The sequence below is a fragment of the Rhamphochromis sp. 'chilingali' genome (genome assembly GCF_963969265.1).
Source record: "Rhamphochromis sp. 'chilingali' genome assembly, chromosome: 3".
Classification (NCBI taxonomy): Eukaryota; Metazoa; Chordata; class Actinopteri; order Cichliformes; family Cichlidae; genus Rhamphochromis; species Rhamphochromis sp. 'chilingali'.
The window spans coordinates 20,980,612-20,998,177 of NC_137931.1; the positions used below are offsets into that span (position 1 = coordinate 20,980,612).

A 17,566-nucleotide genomic window follows, 5' to 3' on the forward strand; every position below is an offset into this window, starting at 1 on the left:
CACAGTCATTAAAATAAGTACCAGGAAAATAATTCACATACTGTAGTATACATATTTTTTTTAGTTTAGCTATAAAAGCTGCCCTAAGGGGATTCAGGATTTCAATTTGAGAACACTTAAACAGGTCGTTTTCAGATGTTAGGAACAACCGACCAATGTGATCTTTTTTTGGAGATCTTACCACTGTGTGTGCTTGAACAACCATTCAGAAACAGGGAAATTCACATAAAACAAAAACAATTTAGACAAAAAAAATATTGTTTTTTTACTCTGTATTCAGGAAAACTGTAGTTCAATGATATGTTACCTTACAGAGCTAATGCTGCAGTCACAATAGGAAAATCAGTGGAGACCATGGCACACCCAAGATCATTGCGATCGTTTGTGAGCAACTTTCAATTTTGCTGCTTCTTGAAATGGTTGTTTCAAAGACGAGGACCAGATCTGTGATCACTCGCAGTCAGCTGCTGTCTTCAATGAGTCATCAGTGCATCAAGATAGTTATAAAACAAGCAATAAGATCAAATCAGGCTTGGTTGCAATTGAATGGAGTCAAGTTGGCAATTACATGCGTCAGTTACTTACTGTTTATGATAATACGGGATTAACTGTGATAAACTCATTGGCAGTCTGTCTGCATTTATAAATGAGTTTGCAACTATTTGTAAACCTTCACCAATCTGTTTGAGAGAGGTCAGACTGCGACTGTATGGAGACACGTTGCCTCCCACAAGGAGGCCTGTGTGCCTTGTGATCAAAAGTGAACGCCCACAGGTTGAAGGTGGAACACCGTCAGTGTAATCGTTGATTTTTTCCTCATTGCCTATTACTACTCTAGTCTGAACCATTACAGAGCACACAAGGATATTTGTAAGTATATTAATATTTGATACTTGTAAGACTAGAACTAATGAAAGAAAGCAAAAATGAACTTTGCAACAGTTTTATTTGTATGTTTTCAGAGATGTCAGAGATGCAGATTGTGTTTGCTACAATCCGAGCCTTCTTATAGGACAATGATTGATCTCATACAACTTTATCTCCCAGGATCAGTGAGGTCTTTGGCTGTCAGTTTATCAGCTACATGCGCCAGCAGGCCCTGCTTTCCTGGGGTTCAATGCATCAACCGCAGACCGCCACATGTGGGCTACGTCTGTGGCCGCTGCCCACCTGGACTTTATGGCAACGGTCGCATCTGCATGAAGAACTCCAAGGAAGGTGAGGGAGCTTTTACATTTAATATTTTAATGCGTTTGGGGATAAGCTTCCATGATTTTTAAGTCTTGTCAGGGACTTTGCAGGAACCAGAGTGATTATAGAGTTTTTCACAGGCCTTTAGGACATTTTAAAAAAAAGAAAAGAAAAAAAAAGCAGTTGAATGCAGTTGAAGTTTCCTTTAACCCTAAACTAACTAATGCTGTTGACTTAATTCAGCCATAGATCTACTTACACTGGCTGGACATCAGGTGTTTCATAACCTTTGGGTCACATCTAGCCCCACACATGATTGGTCAATGCTGTAATTGAGTCACAAAAGCAGCCCAAATTGGGGTGTCTGCTCTATATAGCATATTCTTCCGATTCTTTGTACAAAAACACATTGTGTTGTTTTTCAAAGGACAAAAATAAGCATTAATCTGATGAAAACATCTGTCAGTAATGTGCATCCTTCCATACACTGTGGTCTGCTTTTAAGAGCTTATTTTGCACTCGTTATATTCTGGTTTCCCTGATGTTGCTTTATGTGTTTTTCTTGATTGGAAAGAATGTCATTTATTGCAGGAGATAAATCAGCATAAGTGGTTGGAGACTGCCTGAATGAAATAACCACCTCTGGTGCATTGCTTTTTGAGTCGGTTCCACAAAGTTTCTACAGCAGATTCCTTAATGTGACTTCACACAAGGGGAGATGGTGGGGGGGCTCCCAACTCTAAAGAGACAGTCTGATTCCAACTTAAATCCCTTTATTGTGGACTGTGTTTGTCTGGAGAGTCACATCACCACAAACAAGACATTAATCGCTTAAATTGCTTTGCTGTTCTTCTCTTTACTTTTATTTGTCCAAGGACTGAAAGCAGACATGCTTTTTTCCTTCAGCATGTCATCGTTTGACCAGATGTTCTGCTTTTCAATTTTAGTTTTATTTTGCTGTATTTTATCATTTAACGCAGCGTTTTGCAGATTCCTGTCAAACTTCTGTTAAGCCTGTCAAGCTGTGTTTAGTACGCAGCGACACATACGCGATACACAGCAGAATGACATCAATGGCAGCTTTATAATGACATGATCTGTAGCACCCAAAGCTGCTGCTTTAGCATATTTTAGTAATCTAATGCTTCTCAGTAAAGATTTCAAAGCTATGACTGGAAATTTACGTTTTGGGGTAGAAATATGAATATCTTAGGGCTCAGTACCTCAGATCTAGTTGCTGGTTGACCTGGTAACCATTGGCCGCTAGGGAAAAATTTATATTCCCTGACTGGTTGCAATGAAACTGATTGCTAAAACCTCAGTTATGCATGCCTAGAGACCAATCAATAAACCCCTGCTAACCACCAATGAATAAACCGCTTGGCATGTCGTTGCTGAAGGTTGCGAGCTGTTGCTAGGTGAAATTGGTCACACAGAACTTTATAATGTTGCCCTGAAAACCTCCTTACAATTATTTTGGTCACTGGGACGCTGTCACCAGTTGTTTGTATGGAAGATGCTGTCTACAAATACTTACCAACTACTCAGAGTGGTGAGACTGTGAAAAATCCAACATGAATAGGAAGTGGCAGTCATTTGAAAAGTTGCACCTTCTAAAATGTCTTGGTTGCAGTTTTTACTTTGAAGTTAAACATTTTCTGTTTACATCTTGAGACAATTTTTTTTTCAAATTTCACTAATTTTGTGAGCAATTGCATACTGTTTGCAGGCAGGTTAGTGTTATAAGAATACATGTGACTGCAGCAATCTGCTAGTGGCAAGGGTTTTCATACTGCACTCTCTTTGTGACCACTTTCACCTACAGACAGCTAGCAACCATTCACCAATCAGTTGGGAAAATACACATTTTTCCCTAGTAACTGGTAGTTGCAAGCAGCTTTGTGACAGGCCTCTAGTGTGCGTGACTGGCAATCTATTTCACAGCAACTGCCAATAACCCCTCACACCAGTCTGAGGCCTGTGTAACTGAGGCCACTCTGCTGTTCTACTTAACTCTAGTTAAGGCCAAATCATATTTCTTTCTGTAACATATTTTTAAACCACTGGAGATGACCAAAGTGCTGTCCATACCACTGTGGAGAACATAAATAGATCGAAAAAATAGAAAGAAAGACAGAATACAGGATCCAGTTGTATAAAATCAAAATATAAATAAAATTAACAAAGGTATTCTAAAAACAAGACAGAACAGGAAAGAAATGTAACACTAAAATATAATAAACAGTAAGAATATGTGAAGGCCATCAAAAACATGCATGTCTTTGGGGGTTTCGTTTCATTAGAGACTTAACATTTGATTGTTCCAGAGTTATCGAGTAGGCACTGGCAAATCTCCCTTATTTTGTAGAAAAACTACAAGCAGTTGATCTTAAAAGTAATGCCTTTTTGGCTTGATCCGGATTCTATCAGCAAAGAAGTGGATGAACTATTAGATTTCTGCAAGAGCATATGCAAGGTAAATAAAATAGGCCCTAAACTGGAACCTTGAGGCACACCATAAGTAATTGGGGCTGTACATGAAGAGAAGAACCCATTTTTCAGGACAGTGCCTTAGATGCTAGCCTAATCCTCAAGAGGGTTCGCAAGAAAGTAGATCTAAATCTTACTGGAAACAAAATGGCACAATTACTGGAGTTTAAAGGCAGCACGTCATCATTAAAAAGTTTGTGTAGAGCATATTTTGTCCTGAGGTGTGATCGGAAATTTTCAGTGGCTTAGTCTAAAAAAGAAAAAGGCTGAGCATACAGCATTTTCTCCATGAATTCCATCATAGAAATATAAGTTCAGAAATAAAAATTACTTAACTCTTTTCAGGCAAGGTTATTTAATAAGGACATGGACTGCTTTGTTAGCAAAATTTGTAATCTGGGAAATTGAAGGTTCTGGAGTGTCCAAAAACTGTGTAGGAACAATATCCCAGGGGCAGTTGTATAAATTATAGTCATGATTGTGTCATCAATGTGATATACAAGCTAATATGACCGTTATCCCTTTCCTCAGCATCCAATCACCTGCCTCAGCAGCAGACACTAGGCAAGTCCAGCCGATCCTCATATGGAAGTAGCAGCAGCAAAGTCGTCCATGTCCACCTACCCAACTTGCCCAACAGGTATGGTGTCAAGCACCTGTCCTCATCCTTCATTAGGTCGCACCAAGTTACAGGATCAGGTAGAGAGGGTGGCACAGGAAGAAGAGAGGCCATCATTTCTGCTTCGAGGGATGTCGCTGCAAATACTCACATCACACGTGCCAACCCTAGATCAGACACTGGGACATACGCCAGTGCCTCCAGGGAGATTGTCATGCCCCATGTAACAGTCTCCAAGGTGAGTTGGTAACTGTTCAAAGCATTAAAAGAAAATCGTACAGATGGACATTAAAGTCCATTTACTCACTTTATGATCATCTTCCAGAAGTCTGAAGGAGCTCTTACTGGTGCCACGCCTGTTAAAGTAACTGCCGCTGCACCTCGGCTCTCCATTCAGCCTGGAAGAGTAACGGCAGCTAAACAAACAACCCAGCATCAGCTCAACCACCTGACATCCACCCAGACCAAACCCTGGACTCCACCAAGACCTGCCCTTACAGCAGCCCTCACTTCTCTGTCCTACTCCCTTTCTGAGTCTGAGTTCTCTGCAGACGGGGATGAAACTGAGCCAGGATCAGAGATGCCGAAGATTGTGCCAGTGCTGACCCTCACAACACCCGACAAGGTCTATAGCTCCCAGGCACAAAGATCTACATCCAGCCAGTCATCAACTGGAAGTGGTACACTAGCTGACGAACATTTGATGGCTTGTGCTGAACGGCCATGTTTTCCTGGTGTCCAGTGTGAACCAGCTAAGGATGGGGGCTTCCGCTGTGGAAGGTGTCCAGTAGGATATACTGGAAATGGGCATACCTGTAAAGGTAAACTTGTTCTCTCTTTGATATCCAAATATCTCAAATCGGCAGAACCAATTTCTAATGGTGTTATTATTCATATAAGATACAGCTATGAAAAACAGTTTTCAACAGGACTCTTCTGCAGCAATCTTGTGTTAACTAAGTACACCCCATGAAATAGCTTAGCAGCAATAACATGAAGTAAACATATATGACTTAATTTGTCACTGTCACGTCACTGGGGATCACTGTGTTTCTGTTCATTGAGGTTTGAAGGTTTGTTAATGCACGACTATTATAGGGTCTGCCAAAAAAATTGGCAGGTTCAGGTTGGGGTCTGGACTTTGACTATTTTGATTCTATTTCTTTTTCAGCCATTCTGTTGCTGCTGTGCTTGGGATCATTGTCCTGTTAAATGACCCAGTTTTAGCCAAGCATTAGGTTTGACTCCAGAATTCTTCTGTATACAGAGGAGTTCATGGTGAACTCACTGATTGCAAGGTACCCAGGTCCGGGGGCTGGGAACAAGCCCAAATCATCACCCCTCTTGACAGTTCTGATGCAAATTTGCAAACCTAAAATTTGCAGCATGTTCAGTTGTATTATTGTAGGGTCTTTACTAGGGGTGCAACAATACTCGTATCGATATTGAACCGTTCGATACAGTACTTTCGGTTCGGTACGCATATGTATTGAACAATACAACATTTTTTATTTATTTTATCAACTTTTCTTCTGATGATGCTGTCTGTGTTGAGTGCTCAGTGGATCTGTGTTTGACTACTCCGCCTAGGTTGCACTGTCGAGTGCAGATCCACTGAGCACAACACAAGCTAGCAAGACAGAAGCTAAGCTCGTTGCAACATGGCAACTGCCTCAATGCTGCCCAAAATTGAACCTGCCCCACCCTCATTCAGATCTGGCATTTGGAACTATCTTGGTTTTCATGTGAAGTATGACCCTGATGGTAAGCACATCATGGACAAAAGTAAAACAGTATGTCGGATGTGCCACACAATGCTCAATTTGTGGGAACTAGTGTTAGCGCAGTTAGCTTGTTAACGTGTTGACGCCGTCCAGCCCCAAGCACGGGGCGATCCGTGGTAACGGAGATTTGCCGCGTTATGGCGTTAATGCCATTTTAACGAGATTAACGCTGACAGCACTAGTGGGAACACAACGAATATGACAGCACATTTACGCCGACATCATCCTATTGCAAAGACAAGTGGAAGCAGAGACTCTCTTGTTTGTTTATCGCCCACTTCGCGCCACAAACAGGAAACCAGCGGCTGAACAACAGCAGCACGTTTAAGCTTGATAAGCTGTTGTTAGAATTTATTTAATATTACTTTCTACACCAGGATCTTTTTCTATGTAGCTGTCGGCTGGTAACTGTGCAGGGGCGGATCTAGCAAAGTTTAGCCAGGGGGGCCGATAGGGCATGAACAGGGAAAAGGGGGCACAAAGACATACTTTTCTTTCTTATTCTCACTTAAAATGTCTAGCTTTTAGTAAATAATTATCCGAATCTTACACCCAAAGTTTTAATATGATGTAAAATGTATAGAAGTCCATTACTGTATATAGTAACTATTAAGTCTAATATACCCTAGTAAGCTATAGTACTTTTTCCTTTGGGAAGGTACCATCTGTGCAGTCTGCAGTTCTGTTGAAGAAAGACGTTGAATCTATTTAATTATTCTTGAAAATTTTTTTATTTTTGTGCATTTTTTTTGACACTGCATCAAATTAAAGTTGATTACGTCGATTAAGCATCATGAGGTGGAGGGTGGGGGTGGTTCCCTTTTTTTTTTTTTTTTTTTTTGCTGGAAGTTTGCAACCCTATTAGTTAGGTTGCTTACTCTTTGAAATACCAGAATAGGGAGGATGGAGTAGGTTTAACTTTATTAGATTGATCAGTATTGCTGAACTATGAAATATTTTGGTTGTAGTGTATTTTTTGCATACAGGTATAACAGAATAGCCTTAGTGTTTGTTTGTTTTTTAACTTGAGTTTGAACTTATACAAAATGCAGCAAGATATTAAAAAACAGTTTTATTGATTAAAAAACACACTATATCGGATTCATATCGGTATCGGCCGATATCCAAATTTATGATATCAGTATCAGTATCAGACATAACAAAGTGGTATGTGCCATCTCTAGTATGTAGTCCATGTGCCACAAAAGAGAGATAAACCAGTCTAATAGAAAAATATATGTAGGTTTAACATCTTAACGCTCCTCCCCATCTGTGTTTCAAGCTGTTTGCAGGCATGCATGCGGTAGGAACATGGAGTGTGCTGCGCCCAACACATGCCGCTGCAAACCAGGCTACACTGGATCTAGCTGCCAAAAAGGTAAAAAGCAATAGCATTAGAATTTATTTTTTAATAATTTAAGTGTAAAATAATTGTTTTCCCATATTTTATTAGCCATCTGTGATCCGGGGTGCAAGAATGGTGGGGTTTGCATTGCACCAAATGTTTGCCAGTGTCTCAGAGGATACCATGGAGAGACTTGTCAGGAAGGTAACATTTGCTTCTGTTTCCAAGTTAATCCAGTTCAGGATCTATTTAATGCACATTTTTAGTATAACATACTGAGACAACAAATTAATTAAAGGCTTAAAACTTAAGAATGATTAACTTTTATAATAGCTTATAAATTCTTCAACTACCTCTGGTAGCTGCTATGAAGCTCACTTAACCATTAAGTAATACTGTAAATAACACCACCTCATGTATACAAGTAACAACCTGAGGTGATGAAAAGTGAAGTGACAAACACTACACTTCCTCTAATGTCCACTTGAGGCTGCCTCCAAAAAGTATGTCAATCCCATTGAGCCCCATGTTTAAAAAATCCAAATTTACAGCAGAAATAAAAATATTTACAGCCTAAAACGAAAACTATTTCTTTATAAGTAACCCAGTTAAACTGTATTAAGGCTTAAAATTACACAGGGTTCAGTGAATACAGGCACTAGCCGTCACTTTAGTTAATCAGAGTCATTTAACTGGACCTCTGGACTATGTTTATAGTGTTGGTGCCTGTTGGGGCATTTTTAGTAGACAGGTAATATGGTTTGCTGTGCAGTCCCACATGTTCTGTGAATCGTCATTATTTTATCTTTTTGTTACTTAATGCTAATTAGCGGGTATGTATTTTGATAGATGTAATTGAACACCATGCAAGCTAGCTACGTAGATCAGATTAATTCCAGCTCCACCAATACAAAGTAAGTGTGGGTGTGAAGCTAATATTGAGCTCTCAAAATAAGTCTTCACAAACCAATGACTGATGTCGCAGTGGTTATGTCCACTTTTATTTACAGTCTATAAGAGCATGCACTAAAAACATGTCAGTATTACATCTCATTTCTAAACTCCATGTGTGCAGCCTTGTGCAGGTCACCATGCGAAAATGGAGGCACCTGTGTGGGACTGCAGACCTGCTCCTGTCCTTACGGGTTTGTTGGTCCTCGATGTGAAACAAGTGAGTTTACTTCTTTTATATCAATATCAGTGAAGATCTTTTAAAACAGCAGTACATTTGTATACATTGTTCTTTTGTTTCGGGTATTTCTTTCTAATTTTACGGTCTTAATTTACAATATTTTTTTTTAAAAACTTTTTCTTTCATAACTGTTATTGTGGTCTCTTCCTATTAAAAGGGAGGTCTTCCTCCCCACTTTCGCTAAGTGCTGTTCAAAGGGGATTGTCTGATTGTTGGAGTTTTGTCTTTAATGTTGTAGAGACAAAACTCGTCAAGGCCACAAAAATCAACATAAAAATCCACTGAATTGAATTAAATAAATGTTGCAGTGGTGTGTAGCCGTCACTGTCAAAACGGAGGCCAGTGTGCATCTCCAGATGAGTGCATGTGTACACCAGGCTGGACTGGACCGTCCTGTGAGACCGGTGAGTTGTGTTACTCATGCTGTAGGGGGCAAAGATCTGATTTAAGTTTAGGGTAAAGTTTAACTGCAAATTTTGTTTTCCAGCTCTCTGCTCCCCTGTCTGTCTGAACGGAGGTTCGTGTGTTCGACCGAATACCTGCAAGTGTCCTCACGGTTTCTATGGTGCACACTGTCAGAACGGTAAATCTACAGCAGGCTAGATTCAAAGCTTAAAGTGTCTAAAAGCATCTAAATTGGGAGCTATTCTGCTTTTACCTTTTTCAAAATCACAAAAATACTGTTTTAGTGGTTGATTCTCATATTAAACATGACCAGTTTTTCAAATAATCAGGTTATGTATGTGTAGTGTATTAATAGAGACTGTTTATCCTAATACTGACATTACAGATGTCTGTTGGTGAGGACTAGCCAATCAGAAGAAAGCTAGGTTAAATGGGGAGGGGCTAAGAGGCCTTGTTTCAGAAAAAAGATGAGCTGAGGGGCCCAGTAGAAGATAAATAAGGATTCTTTTGAGCTGTTAATCATGCAAAGCTACTGGAGTGCAATAATATAGGAAAAACAGGACTTTTTCTAATATATTTTTTCGCCTCCAGCTGTCTGCAACCCTCCCTGTAAAAATGGTGGTCTGTGTATGAGAAACAACGTCTGCTCATGTCTGCAGGGGTACACAGGGAGACGGTGTGAGAGAAGTAAGCACTTCTTCTTCATCTCCTGGTCATCTTCCTTGTCTGCAGATGCTCCAGTTACTTTAATTATCACTCAGTTGCTTTTAAAGATGACGAAGTGGACGAACTTGTGTCACTTTAATTTCCAGATTGTGTGCTTTTACTGTCATGTTTTGGACAAACTAAAGAATTAATTGATTAAAACTGTCTCCCTCATTCCTCCTCTCCAGGTGTGTGTGAGCCCATGTGCATGAACGGTGGGCGGTGCATTGGTCCAGATGTTTGTGATTGTCTGTCCGGTTGGCGAGGGAAGAGATGTGACAAACGTACGTGTAATGATCCGTAACGCTCAGGCAGACACGAACACCTGAACACTTCTTCTGCTCTCTTCTTATGTTGACCTACAGTCAGAGTACAGCCTCTTTCACTTCTAAGGTTTTACATGTTTGGGGATAAAAAACATCCTTAGCAGAACTGGAAATGAGGTAAATACAACCTCAGATGAAAAACATTAAATAAGAACATATTTTTGCTCAGTTTAAGGTCCTTGCTTCACCCATGATCCACATCTCCAATAGGTTTCATGAAATTCTGCTCTGTAGTTTTTGTGAGGTGACAAACAACGCTGCAAACGTTCCTCTGTTCTCGCCTTGCTTTCGTGCCGACCTCCTGAGCACGCAGCGAGTTTCTCAGACTGACCTGGCAACACCTCCGCAGAGGTGCTTCACATGTGGAAACCATCAGGTGTAGTGCCTGCAGAGTTTCACTTGACTGACCTTTGACCCTCGCAGAGTGGTAACAGTTACCTAAGAGACAGAAGTTCAAAAGAAGAAGAGATTAATTACAGATAAGTGTTACCTGCTGACTTGCTCAAGCTTTCTTAGGAGAACTGTTGTTACCCTCAAGTCCTACTCCGGTCGAAGTGATTTAAATGTGTCATCAGAGTGAAGGCGGGGCTCTGTGTGGACTTCTGTGACCACAAAGACCACATGACACATCCTTCAGTTGGACTCCAGCTGTGAGAGCCGTGGCTGTGTGCTGTGATTGACATGTCGGGTGTGAGCACAGCCCTGCACCTCAGCTATTTAAAAATGTAGATGTCAATTTGTTAATTGACATTATGTATTAAGTGAATGAAAAACAGAACAAATATTTGATGATGATGATGATGTTCAGAGCTTTCTGTCATCGTGTGTCCTCTCAGCCAGCTGTCTGCAGAAGTGTCTGAATGGAGGCGAGTGCGTCGGTCCAAACACCTGCCACTGCGCCCCAGGGTGGCATGGCACGCTGTGTCAGATCTGTGAGTATCAAAACCAAACACACACTCATAGGTACACTAGAGGGACAACAATAAGACAACCTCCAAAACAGGAAAGGCCTTACAGGTGAAGGACACTCACAGCTTTTCCTTCCTACTCTGCTTTTTTTTTTACTACTTTTGCCTTTGGCTAGCCTCAGTGTCATTTCTGGTAGCAGTAGTGACACTGAGGCTGGACCTGGACCCTAAAGAGGTTGCACAGGCAGTCCAACTCCTCCAGGACGCCACATCAATACATGCCATTGTCAGAAAGTTTGCTGTGTCCAGGATCATGTAGGAGATCCCAGGACACAAACAGTTACTTTAGTTTAGGGTCTGATGTGTTATAGTGCAGGACGTTAGGCTGCCTGTAACATCGTTCAGCATGAACAGCTTGGTGGTGGGTCAGTCATGGTCTGGGGAGGAATATCCCACAGACCACTGCAGGCTACACAACCGTACCCTGACTGCCATGAAATCCTTGGACTGACTGTCAGACCATATAATGGCGCAGTGAGTCCCGGGTTGCTCCTGGTGCGCGACAAAGCCCAGCATCATGTGGTGAGAACAGGCAGGATGCATGGAGGACGTAGGCATCGATACCATTGATTCGTTGTCACACTCAACAGAACTCCTCTTGGACATTATGTTTTGGTCCATCTGACACCACAAGGTTGCACCTCAGACTGGGACACCATCCAAGGTTCCCGAGGTTGTCAGTCTTGCATAAAAACTACAGAGAACAGTTTTGAGTTGTTGCAATGAAATTCCAAGAAACGGGATCAGCCCACTGCATCATTTCTTCACTCTGATTTTCAGGGTGTCTTTGAATTCAGTAGGTTGATCATTTTCATTTCTGTCAAATGACGTGGCAGTCCATGTTAGTACAGATATGTTTCTCTCACAGGCCCACTAAATATAAAGTAAGAGCTTTTTTTAAATCTCATTTTGTTTCAGAAATGTTTTCTTTGTGCCTTGAATGATAAACTTCAGCTGGGATCTTACAGAGAACGTTGTAGCAGGACTGATTTATTTGATCTTCTAACTGTGTATCTGTTGCTGTTGTGTCTCAGCTCTCTGTGAGCAGAAGTGTCTGTACGGCAGTCGCTGCATCCGGCCGAATGTCTGCGCCTGCCAGAATGGATTCTCTGGGTCGTTCTGCGCCAGGAGGGTAAGAACTGAACATGGAGCCTCAGTTTAAAGAGGAGAGCATCTACTTGTTAAGTGTTTTCTGTGTCTTGGCCTCTTATTTGTTACTCCTTGTTTGGAGGAACGTCACTTTTTCCAGACTGTCAGATTCGCAGATGAGAGACAGAAGACTCACATGAAGAAAAACAGAAACACATGAGTCCGTCCTCATGAACTGGCCACTTACAGACGATGATGTATTGAAGCCAAATGCTGCTCTATATGTTTGGATTTTACAAGCTGCAGTTCATTGCCACAGTCCAGCCTCACGTTACAATCACATGTCATGTATCATTGTTATTATTTTTCAAACTTCCCAGTAACTGAAGCTGTTTTGTTTGTTTTGCACCAGCTGGAGGACAGACAAAGTGCAGGAATTTCAGCAGAGAAAGACACAAAAGTTCTGCATGCGAATCTTTAAAGAGGAAGTCAGGAGTTACGGAGGTTTGGAGGATGAGCAGGAGTGTTAGGTTAGGCCAGTGGTTCCCAAAGTTTTTTTGCTGGGCCCCCCTTTGTTTTACAAGAAAAAATAAAAATTACGTGTGGACGAGGAATACAGAGTTCGTCATCCAACGTCAAAGTTATGTGCCTTTTTTCACATTTACATCAGATGAATTGCAGAATGACAGAGACAAAATACTGTTAATCTGACTATCTTCAGGTTTTACACGCTTACATATGCACACGCAGTTACTGTCCCTCCATTTACAAAGGCAGAGGCGTCACGGTGTGATTATTGGACTATTAGTGAAAAAGTAAAACTAAGGCATTCAAAGTGCCACGGTGAATTAAAATGAAATATTCAAAAGTTAAAACAATATTATTTACAGTATAGAAAAGATATACAAGATATAAAAAAACAGAGGAATGCTAAAAGTCTTAACAGAGACGATGCAGATAAAATGGCAGAAAATAGAAGTTAAAACAAAACAAAGACAAAAAAAGTACAAAAAGTGAAAATAATCAAGTGTAGGGAGATAAAACACCAACTAAAAGATACAAAATAAGGTTAAATTTCTGCTGTTTGTGTCTTTTTGCTTCTCAGTGATGATCTGTGTAGTTATCCAGCCTCATGTTTTTATTTGTTTTGTTTTTTCCAGCTGCCTATCACACGAGGCTGACACCAAACAGCCGGCGGTAAAACCCTCAGGTGATCTGGAAAGCACCAAGACGTAATCAGACTCCAAAGGTCACCATCAGCTGAGCTTAGCATGGAAACTAGTGATGCCGACATACAAGACGGAGAAAAAGGCAGCTTATCCCTCGTTTTTGTGCTAAGCTAAGCTAACACGTGGACAACCTGGGGTCCGTTCTTCGTACTTCGCTAAGTAGGTTAGCTGGATTTGATTGTTGACGATTTCGCGTGATCTTGGATCGTTCGGTTCTCCGAAGCTCATCCGGGACTTGCTGTCATAGCAACAGATCCGTAAGCGTAAACCTGGGGCCCGTTCTTCGTACCTCGCTAAGTAGGTTAGCCGGATTAGATTGTTGACGATTTCGCGTGATCCTGGATCAGTCGGTTCCCCGAAGCTCATCCGGGACTTGCTGTCATAGCAACAGAGCCGTAAGCGTAAACCTGCTCGGGAGCAGGTTTACTTTATGTAAACAGGATTAGATCGCGGCCACGCAGGTATGTCCGCGTCATCATACGAAAGCAACAGCGATATTCCACCACTGTTTCACCATAAATAAATAACATCAATGTAACTAAAGACAATGCAGCACCTGATCCATTTATTGATTTCACACAGGTCATTTCCTAAAAAAGGGAAATGTACTATTAACATTCTATTACATGTATGTGATTATTACAGATGTAATTCATATTTCAGAGTAGCAATTGTAAATTACTTCGTGTAATCAAGATGAGAGACCACGGCTATAAAAGCGAAGGTGGATTTGGGAAGTCTGTCGCAGCCATGTCCTGTCCGTATACGCGAGCCACCCATTGCGGAAGGTGCAAGATTGATAAGGAGAGTCCTCAGAATTCAGCGTATATTGCGGGATAGACAGGATCCTTTAGCTCAGCGCGACAGTGTGCTCATAGAGAGATATCGATTTTCCCGTGAGGGTATTATTCACTTAACCAACTTGTTGACGAGGGGGTGCAGGACCACCACCTGTCTTTTTTTCCTCTGCCCTTTTCTTGGTTGCTGTTATAAACAAACAGATTATTCCAGGGTCTCTTTCCAAGAGACTAAAAGCAATATAAGTGATAAATATTACCATTCTGTAGGATATTCTTATATTTCACTTTTACCTGTTCCCATGTTCTAGTGGGTCCTGTCGTGGCTCTAATGTGAAAGAGGATAAAATATAACATATTATAATATAATGTAATATAATATTGGATAATATAGTGTAATATAATAAATCTACCCTACCGCCTACTGGTGTTGGCCAGAGGGGCCGATGGCGCGATATGGCAGCCTGGCTTCTGTCAGTCTGCCCCAGGGCAGCTGTGGCTACAACTGTAGCTGCCTCCACCAGTGTGTGAATGTGAGAGTGACTGAATAGTGGCATTGTAAAGCGCTTTGGGTGCCTTGAAAAGCGCTATATAAATCCACTCCATTATTATTGTTATTATTAAATTACTTACGAGTTTAATTTGTCAGCAACTTCCTGCCAGCCCTCTCTCCTTGCTTTTGCAGCCTTTGCAGTGTTCCCTTGCGTTCTGATTAAACTCTGAAACTCCTGAAATCCCTCACTCAGGAGTTCTTGCTCTGCTGCCGAAAAATACCGAGCCGAGCGCGCTCCGTCGACATTTTCGCCGACCAATCAGAGGGTTGCCGATCAATGTTTCTACTATCGATGCGTGGCCCCTTTTACGACACCCAGTGATGTCACATTACTGCGTCCAGCTGTACTAATCGTCAACAGCAGGTGTGTTCGGGGAACCGGATTAGCGAGCTCACGGTTAGCGCGATGATTTGATCTTGGATGTGTCATTTGATCTTGGATGTAGTAAGCGACGTACGAAGAACGGGCCCCTGCTCGGGAGCAGGCTTACTTTATGTAAACAAGATTAGATCGCGGCCACTCAGGTATGTCCGCTTCATGTATACGAAAGCAACAGCGATATTTTACCACTGTTTCACCATAAATAAATATTATCAATGTAACTAAAGTTAATGCAGTATTTGATCCTTTTATTGATTCCATACAGATACATACAGGTCATTTCCTAACAAAAAGGGAAATGTACTATTAATCATTCTATTTCATGTAATTGATTATTTCAGATGTAATTCGTATTTTAGAGTAGTAATAGTAAATTACTTCATGTAATCAAGATGAGAGACCACGGCTATAAAAGCGAAGGTGGATTTGGGAAGCCTGTCGCAGCCATGTCCTGTCCGTATACGCGAGCCACCCATTGCGGAAGGTGCAAGATTGATAAGGAGAGTTTTCAGAATCCAGCGTATATTGCGGGACAGACAGGATCCTTTAGCTCAGCGCGACAGTGTGCTCATAGAGAGATGTCGATTTTCCCGTGAGGGTATTATTCACTTAACCAACTTGTTGACGAGGGGGTGCAGGACCACCACCTGTCTTTTTGTGCGCTGCCCTTTTCTTGGTTGCTGTTATAAACAAACAAACAGATTATTTCAGGGTCTCTTTCCAAGAGACGAAAAGCAATATAAGTGATAAATATTACCATTCTGTAGAATATTCTTATATTTCACTTTTACTTGTTCCCATGTTCTAGTGGGTCCTGTTGTGGCTCTAATGTGAAAGAGGATATAATGTAATATAATATAATATGATATAATATAATATAATATAATATAATATAATATAATATAATATAATATAATATAATATAATATGGTGTAATATAATAAATTTACCCTACCGCCTACTGGTGTTGGCCAGAGGGGCCGATGGCGCGATATGGCAGCCTGGCTTCTGTCAGTCTGCCCCAGGGCAGCTGTGGCTACAACTGTAGCTGCTTCCACCAGTGTGTGAATGTGAGAGTGAATGAATAGTGGCATCGTAAAGCGCTTTGGGTGCCTTGAAAAGCGCTATATAAATCCAATCCATTATTATTATTATTATTATTATTATTATTATTATTATTATTATTAATAAATTACTTATGAGTTTAATTTGTCAGCAACTTTCTGCCAGCCCTCTCTCCTTGCTTTTGCAGCCTTTGCAGTGTTCCCTTGCGTTTTAATTAAACTCTGAAACTCCTGAAATCCCTCAATCGAGTTCTTGCTCTGCTGCCGAAAAATACTGAGCGCGCTCCTTCGACATTTTTGCCGACCAATCAAAGGGTTGCCGATCAATGTTTCTACTATCGATGCGTAGCCCCTGTTAAGCCACCCAGTGATCTCACATTACTTCATCCAGCTATACTAATCGTCAACAACAGGTGTGTTCGGAGAACCGGAATAGCGAGCTCAAAGTTAGCACGATGATTTGATCTTGGATGTAGTAAGCGAGGTACGAAGAACGGACCCCTGTTTTATGTTTGTTTGTTTTGGGGAATTGGTCACACCGATGAGAAATTGCTCTTAAGCTGCAGAGGGAAACTATTTTCCAGACTTGATTAACATCTAAAACCTACAAAACCTACACTTCAGAAGGAAAAATCCTCACCTGAGGTTCAACATTATTTGCAGTCCCAACACTAAAAGATATTTTGTCACCCTAACACATTAACACGTCCTCAGAGTTTAACTGTGCTGACTCATTGGGTTCTTTCACTCATTTACAGCAGTTTACAGTAAATCTTCAGGGTTTGTCCTTTTCACCGTGAATCCAAACCTCAGTAAGAGTATTTATTTATTTACTTTGTTGTTTTATATTGTCACATATTTGCTGTTGTACATTTCTTAATCAGTGTATAATCTGTTATTTCTTATCAAAGCATTGGCTACTGGCTGTTTTGTAAGAAAATAAAGCTCCTTTAGAGGTACCGCTTGTTGTCCTTCCTAAAAACCTGCATATATATGGAAGCAGGGCTGTCTCCAGGAATTTTTAGATGGGGTGGCACAGGAACTTGGGGGGGGGGGGGGGGGGGGGGGGGTATTAATACCAAACTAAATCACTTATATGTGATTAAATCATTACAAGTTGCTGAATTTTCAGACTGTGGACAGACTTCCTGCTTCCATAAAAATTCATTAGGTGTGACATGTAACAAAATGGATGGCTCCATATTTATATGAGTTTAAGAGTAAATAAGTCTACAGTTGTATTTACTATGGTGCATGGAAGAGAAAAAGGCTGTTTCCCAGAAAAAATGACTTCCAGAAGGAATTTAGAGGGGGCACCTGAGGCCCTCCCCTTAGCTACGTCACTGATCTGGTGTATTTTTAACTTGATGATGCTTTTAATTTGTTAATTTCCTTACAGGTACCTTCTGTAATTAAGCTTTGTTGAA

General features: G+C 41.0%; 1 protein-coding gene across 3 annotated transcripts in view; it reads left to right on the top strand.

The window, feature by feature from the left end:
* LOC308393200 (von Willebrand factor D and EGF domain-containing protein) overlaps positions 1-15,818 on the top strand; it is a 39,777-nt gene extending 23,959 nt beyond the window's left edge. Inside the window, exons 21-34 of one of the 3 annotated variants that reach the window (XM_080876766.1) lie at positions 1,048-1,218; positions 4,213-4,538; positions 4,629-5,121; positions 7,367-7,462; positions 7,538-7,633; positions 8,505-8,600; positions 8,930-9,025; positions 9,109-9,204; positions 9,618-9,713; positions 9,920-10,015; positions 10,894-10,989; positions 12,060-12,157; positions 13,275-13,764; positions 15,179-15,818. In XM_080876766.1, the coding sequence (XP_080732892.1) occupies positions 1,048-1,218; positions 4,213-4,538; positions 4,629-5,121; positions 7,367-7,462; positions 7,538-7,633; positions 8,505-8,600; positions 8,930-9,025; positions 9,109-9,204; positions 9,618-9,713; positions 9,920-10,015; positions 10,894-10,989; positions 12,060-12,157; positions 13,275-13,295 (1,877 nt within the window). In that variant the 3' untranslated portion in view covers positions 13,296-13,764; positions 15,179-15,818. Of the gene's footprint in view, positions 1-1,047; positions 1,219-4,212; positions 4,539-4,625; positions 5,122-7,366; positions 7,463-7,537; positions 7,634-8,504; positions 8,601-8,859; positions 9,026-9,108; positions 9,205-9,617; positions 9,714-9,919; positions 10,016-10,893; positions 10,990-12,059; positions 12,158-13,274; positions 13,765-15,178 lie in introns of those variants that run through there. The other 2 variants (XM_080876765.1, XM_080876767.1) reach the window with 2 other exon arrangements.
* Positions 15,819-17,566: the final 1,748 nt, after the last annotated feature.